The 6,986-nt window shown below is 31.5% G+C and overlaps 1 protein-coding gene across 2 annotated transcripts in view; it reads left to right on the forward strand.

Annotated features, from left to right (window-relative positions):
- HAP6 (ribophorin II (RPN2) family protein) overlaps positions 1-4,813 on the forward strand; it is a 75,840-nt gene extending 71,027 nt beyond the window's left edge. For both annotated transcript variants that reach the window (XM_089822382.1, XM_089822381.1), the window contains 6 exons: positions 692-803; positions 894-977; positions 2,442-2,522; positions 2,887-3,111; positions 4,207-4,329; positions 4,440-4,813. In XM_089822382.1, the coding sequence (XP_089678508.1) occupies positions 692-803; positions 894-977; positions 2,442-2,522; positions 2,887-3,111; positions 4,207-4,329; positions 4,440-4,556 (742 nt within the window). In that variant the 3' untranslated portion in view covers positions 4,557-4,813. The remainder of the gene's footprint in view (positions 1-691; positions 804-893; positions 978-2,441; positions 2,523-2,886; positions 3,112-4,206; positions 4,330-4,439) is intronic.
- Positions 4,814-6,986: the final 2,173 nt, after the last annotated feature.

Here is a 6,986-nt window from a genome sequence, read left to right on the forward strand (position 1 = left end):
CATCAGAGGCATTTGGTGGCCGAATTGTGGCCTTCAGGTTAGGCAGAAGGAAACCAAAATTACAATTCAATCTGCAGAAGAACATGAACAATAACAACGAATGCATATTGCAGAAAATTTGAAAAATAACAAATGAAGCCTGAAATAAATTGTCTTATTGTTATATTTGCTTTCGTTTTTCCCAAAATTAAACTTTGGAGGCTGAGCTTTAATAATTGTCGTGGAGGTACTTGTATAACCTTTTAATCATTACTATTGTCTGTATTGACAATTTCCAGTGCTCTTTGGTTCTATTTATTGTTTCATCTCATTTTTGGAATATGGCAACTATCATTAGGAGTCATGACTATTTGACATCATGTATGCCAGCATATACAGTGAAAGTTTACAGGTTCATTGTCTCTTTTCTTCATATAAACAACACCTCCCCCCTTTCCCCTCCCCCACAAGCAGTTGTATGAACTTAATAAGAGTGTCCTGTTCTCCAAATTGAAATTTGGCTGACCACTTTCAGAATTTGATCACGTTGGTTACCTTATAACTAAAAGTCAACTAATTAACATCAAGCATTTTATTTCTGGTTGTCTTATTTACTGCTTTACTTTCCATGGTAACTAGCTGTTTTTTCTGTGGGATAGGATACCTGTATTACTTGAATTTTTTTATCATTGACTTGTTGTTTTTGGTGTAGAATGGATATGATAAAGGAAGAAACTGTGTCATTGGCTGCAAATCATTTGCAAAGGCTTCAGTTCTCCCTTTTAATGACTTCTCCTTCTGGTGGTTTTTTTAAACCACATCAGGTTTGTATATATGCATATTTGTGGGGTTTTCGTGTTGGCTTGTTTTTCGGTTACTGACAGTGGATTAAAATTTACATGATGCTCCTTCAGGTATTCCTTAGGTTGAGACATGAAAGTAAGGTAGAGCATATATTTTTACTGAAACGTTCGGGCAAGAAGTTTGATTTAGTTCTGGTAAATATTCTCTCTTTTCTGGAAATTTGTTGTATAGCAATTTTTGTGGCTCTAATACAACAACAAAGTGCTCATATCTGCACATTGAAGTATAATAGATATCCATAGAGCATATATTTAATTTTATTTATCATGATTACTTCATATTCACATCAGGCAAGTCATAATTCTCACCCGTGTTCAAAATTTATAGTTTAGTCCATTTTCATTGGGTACTTATTTGCAGGTAACTTGGAATTATAATTCTCATTCAATTCCGAGGTGGTAAAAATTTAGAAAATAAATAATAATTATTTATCATTGCAATAAACATTACCATTTAAACACTTCCGTCAATTTTTCTCTTGGTGAATATGGTAACGGAAAATATTGCACATTTTGTGATTTCTCTTTCAATCTTTTTGCTAGCAATCTGGTGCTACCGTGTTTAGAAATCACACATTGAAATGAAAACAATGTTAAGAATTATGGTGAATAATGAGCTTTAGTTGCCTGGTGAAATAATTTATGTTTAAGTATGGTAGGAGTTCTTAAATGGTAAACACATTAATCAATACATTATAATTAATATTATTTGACTGGGCATGCACCAATTTTTCCCTTCGGAATTTTTAATCCTCAAAGTAGAAGCCATGCATACTGTTTTGAAAAGACTTGCTTTCCTGTGATGCATTTCTGGTCTTCAAATTTTGTTTTTTAAGACATTCTGTAATTTCTTAGATCTTATTGGCTTGATTCTAAATATACGATTGCTCTGGGTTCAAGTATTATATGCATTATTCTAATTTCAGGAAGATGTACTATATATACAGGAAAGTGTTCCAGCTTTTTAATGAACAGATGAAAACCCATAGCCTTCTGTTTCAATAGCTGGATACAGATGCAAAATCAATTTTGAAATCTCCTGATTTTGTTTGCTAGTAGCATAACTTTGTAAACAGGACTTTAGATGTTAATTCGTTTCTTCTGGAAAACTGTAATTTTGAAGTTTGTTGGTTGTGTAGTTACATAGTAAATAACGTTTTTTCAAAGCTGGCTAGTGAAAGTAGCATCCCAAACAACTTTGGGAAAATATTTGGCTGCTTGCTTTTTGGTAAAGATCATTTGGTCGGTTTGCCTGTAAAATTTGCAAATTTTGTATTTAGTCAACAATTATATGCATACCATTATTTCCATTAGATAGAAGTTCTGTGACCAAAACTATTGACGTCTTAATCCATATTTTACTTGAAATTTATAACCCCAAAGAATTGTCTTGTAATTCATGTTTTCTAAGTTGGTACATTTACTTTTTGACACAAATTCAATGTTATGAATTAGACACAATTATTTTGTGGTATGATCCTGTTAAAAAACATACACCAAATGATGATTTGCTTGCTGCTTTTTGTATGAAGTAAAGTATTTTTTGAAAGTTTATATTGTTTCTCCATTGGAGTTTTATAATTCTTATGTCAACTGTAGGATTTCCTTGGCCTGGTTGAAAAATTCTACTACCTATCGGGAGTATACACAATTGAGCTTGCTGTGGGCGATTCAACTATGGTATGTTATCTTCTATTGTCTTATGACCTATTTGAGCTGCCTAAATTAATGTCAAATAATTTTTGGAGTTGTTAATTTGACAATGGATTTATCATTTATATCAATCATTAATCAAGAAAGTATGTGTGAATTGCTGTGACTGTGAAATCTTGTTAGCCTGGAGGTTTTTGTACGACTTTCTTTTCAAGTCATTTGTCATAGGCAAGCGATAATTGAAGGGCATAATAAATAACTTATTTATTTCCTCCAGTTTCTAGTTGTTTCAAAGCACTCAATGTTGGTAATTTTTGCAAAACATTACAACAGATATTTTGGCTTTCATTTTGAAATCATTAGTGGTGATATTGGTTTATGTTTTGATCAGGAAAATTCATTTTTGAAGTCACTTGGTACACTCGAGTTAGATTTGCCAGAGGCCCCAGAAAATGCTGCTCGTCCTCACACTGCAGCTGCTGATGTTGCTTCCCGATTTGCTCCGAAACCAGAAATAAGCCACATTTTCAGAGTTCCCGAAAAGCGGCCTCCACCTCAGCTCTCTTATGCATTTTTAGTTCTTACTTTGCTGCCTTTACTTGGATTTTTGATTGGGGTAAGTTACATTTTTGTCTCTTTGATTGAGTTGATCAAGTCTTCTACATCCAGGAAATCCAGTTTTATTAATCTAATTGCAATATTTCATTTATTAAAATTCAAAAATAGGATTTCTTTTTGGAATTTGCAGTAATGCATTCATTGTCTTTATTGCTTGTTTCAACAGCAAAGTTTGAGGTCATAAGTCAGCAGAACTAGTGATTATGTATTTTCTGTTAGTATGTATGATTTAAAAAATCTATAGTTTGTAGAGTGGATAGTGTGTATTTAATCATTTCTCGCAGTCGTGAACTTCACCCCATTTGTATCTATCTTGTTTATTGTCCATCTTGTTTGCTCTCTTGTCCTATTAGGATGATGAAAAATTTGAAGCAAATCTTAAGTAAACTAGATATTGTGAGAGATTCAGGTTTCATCATTTATTCTACCATCCCCAAGTGAAGACAGAATCCTTGAATTGATGGTAGAGTGGGTACATACATGGACATTATCCTCTGCTGTTTAGGAATTTTAGTTTTATTGAATTGATATCAGAATAAGTCTGTAAGTATTGCTACCATTAAATGCATTGACATCTGTTGATAGGGACATGCATAGTTTAGCATGACGGACTTTGTATAATGTTGGTTTTACAAAATAACATTCTTGTATTTCTGTACAATTGAAGAGACTGTTACCGATGGAAATTTCTAATTATGTTGTTGTATTCTGTGAGTTACATTTCTTATGATAATTAAAGAAAGGATGAGCCTACTAGAGGTTCCACAGATTCCACAGATTTGTTCATTTAAAAGGAAGGCTACCAGTTTCATCAAGAATTGTGGTAAATTAGTTGTTAAATTATTTCTAGTTCATGAATATCGACTTGCAACTCTGGTGAACTGATTATTTTTTGATTGGTGATAAACTGGCTATGATTTTATTATGAATGTTATCATATCAAGATATGGGTTGGTTGAGCATGTAGCATACGTAAATGATCATGAACCCATATCATACGGAAGGGTAAAGAACTGGGCTGTCATTGTACTTGCATCTTTTATATTTTGAGAGTAATGGCTATTGACTGAACAACTTGTATCCTGTTTGCTAGCTCTGGAGTTTGGGAGCAAACTTGAAGAATTTTCCTTGCACTGGTTTGCCAATGGTCTCTGCTCTACTTTTCCATGGTGGTATTTTGGCAGTACTAGTATTATATGCTCTTTTCTGGATCAAGGTATCTCCCTTAACATCCTTTTGTTCGTTCCATTTGCTGCATTTAGTAAATTTTTGACTCAAATGGATCCCTAACCAAATTTTAACTCATGCATATTTGCTTTCTTGCAGTTGAATCTTTTCACGACACTTAAGTATCTGGGTTTCCTTGGCATCTTTTTGGTGGTTGTCGGACACCATATTCTTTCTCATCTTGCCTATATTTCTTCAAAGGCAAAAACAAATTAAAGATGTGGCTTGTTTCAATTTTGATAGGTTAGACATCACACAACCAGGAGATATTGGCACAAGAGTACCATTATTTCCTTCACTTGCCATGCAACATATATTAAACTGCACTTATAATTGGATGACATATGAAGAGTAGAAAGGTTGAGGAACAAAAGAACTGTATTTTCTTTGTTTCTTTATTGCATATGAATTACTGCAGTTTGTGGTTCACATTCCGCACAAATAGTAATGAAAATGGGATATATGTTTTTATATGGTATTATATTGCAGTGGTATGTTGTCTTTCTTTTATCTCCCTAAATTCATATAATTCCCATTGATTGTATATTTAAAGAACGGAGTCTCTTGCAACAAAATATTGTGTTTCCTTACCCTTTATCTATGACACGTGACACAATTATTTTCATTTGAGATCCCTTCTGGGAGAGTTTGTCAAGTCGTCAAGCACTTGTCTATCTAAATAAAGGAGGACAAGGAGCAACCTTCCCTGTCAATCAAGGTCCAAGCGTCCTAATTGTTGTAAATAACGAAATGAACCAACACTAGCTCTCTCTGCCTAAAGATGGGCTAGATTTTGTTTTACACAGTTGCTACCAAGATCTTTTTAATTTATGTCATTGACTGGAAATATCATATCTTTGATAGGCAAAAATATCATATTATGGCTTTTGGCAAAAACAATTAATATCTATCGTATTGAGATTTTGTTTTCTCGTATATTGAGAAGAAGTAAACAAACCAAAAAGGGGTGCTGGCCATGGGAATGGCCATTACGTATCAATTTCAATTTCAGCATTAGCTTAGACTTTTTATCTCGTGATCTAAGCACACTGTTTTTAGTAAAATACTAATTATACAAGTTTCATCCAAGAACAACATATTGATGCAATGGATTACTTGAATTCAATCTACATGATTAAAATTTAATGGTTCTCAGAATCTCATCTAACAAAAATATTGTATTAGGGCTTTCACATACTATACTACAAATTGGCCGAGCAAGTAAACAGAAAAATAAAATTAAAAAAGAATCGACTTCAATTTTAGCATCAGATTAGGCAGGCTTAGATCTTGTGATTTGAGTCATTGCTTTTTGTGAAATACTGAAAGTGAATAGATTAATAAAAAAATAGGAGTACACGAGTACAGAAAATGAGGTGACATCCAAGAATAACAGCTTGGATACAGCTTAATGCGATGCTTGCTTACATCCAAGCAACATGATTAATGTTCGATGATAGTCTCCCATCTAATTATCGAATTCTACTTTCAGTGTAGTTATTTAGCATTTTACACAATGCTTATATCAAACTAGCGGAATTTCTGGTGGAATGGATTTTATTTGTCCACTACACGCATTATAGCATGTCCCCATGCGGCTGCTTAGCTTATTTTTGCTAGCGGCAGCTGCTCATTGTTTTGTGGCACAATTTGTGGAGCTAGTGGCCCTATGGATCATAATATTTGCTGCTTAATTTTAAACAGTGTACTAAATATTATTTTTAAATCAATTTTTGACCATTTCTCTTGCAAATAATTCTGAAAATTAAAATATAGACAAATAAAAAGGGTATGAAAATAATGTGGTGAAAACATGTCATTTTTTTCAATTAGGAGGCACTGCTTATTTCTAGCTCCCCTTCTTTTTCCACAGCTTATTAGTTCCTGCCAAAGCATGAATACTTATGCATTCATGTCAATCCAAATATGACATTAACACTCACCAATCAAATTCAAGAATTTAAAAGATTATATGAGATTTCAAATGTTTATATCTTTTTCTAATTTTTCATTATTTTATAAGTCAAAATTTTCATCCATTCTATTGGTTCATACTATTTTTGGTGGGGGAGAAAATTAATTTTCTTCAACCAAAAATACAAATATTTTTTAACAACTTCATCTTGCATTAATGAATGTATTAATTATAACTTTATCTTTTCCACATTTGTGACAAGTTGATAAGATTTTATTTTTTCAATTATTTTATCTTCCACCTCACACAACATGTCTAATCAATATTAATTATCACAATCTATTAAATATTTTTAGTTTCTTATTTTAAATATATTTATTATTAGTTTTACATTGATGTTTATTTTTGACTATTTGATATAACTTGTTTCTAAAATTTCATATAATACGTAAGTTCAAATTGTACTTATATCTATATATATATAACTAATAAATGCCTTTTTAATATAATTTCAATATGTTATATCTTTGTATTTGAATTTTTAATTTTTTTAAAACTTTGCTTTTTTAATAAAAGTAGTTAAATTATTACTATTATTTTATTTTTAAAAAATAAATGAAACAATATTATTTTTTAATTATATTTTATAAAAGTGTTTATAATATGTATAATTTTAAGTGTTACAATTTTTAAATTATATTATTTATTATTATTAATATTTTTTATTTAAA

The sequence above is a fragment of the Cupressus sempervirens genome, chromosome 3, assembly GCF_028749045.1.
Source record: "Cupressus sempervirens isolate cs-2001-9-10 chromosome 3, ASM2874904v1, whole genome shotgun sequence".
Taxonomy (NCBI): domain Eukaryota; kingdom Viridiplantae; phylum Streptophyta; class Pinopsida; order Cupressales; family Cupressaceae; genus Cupressus; species Cupressus sempervirens.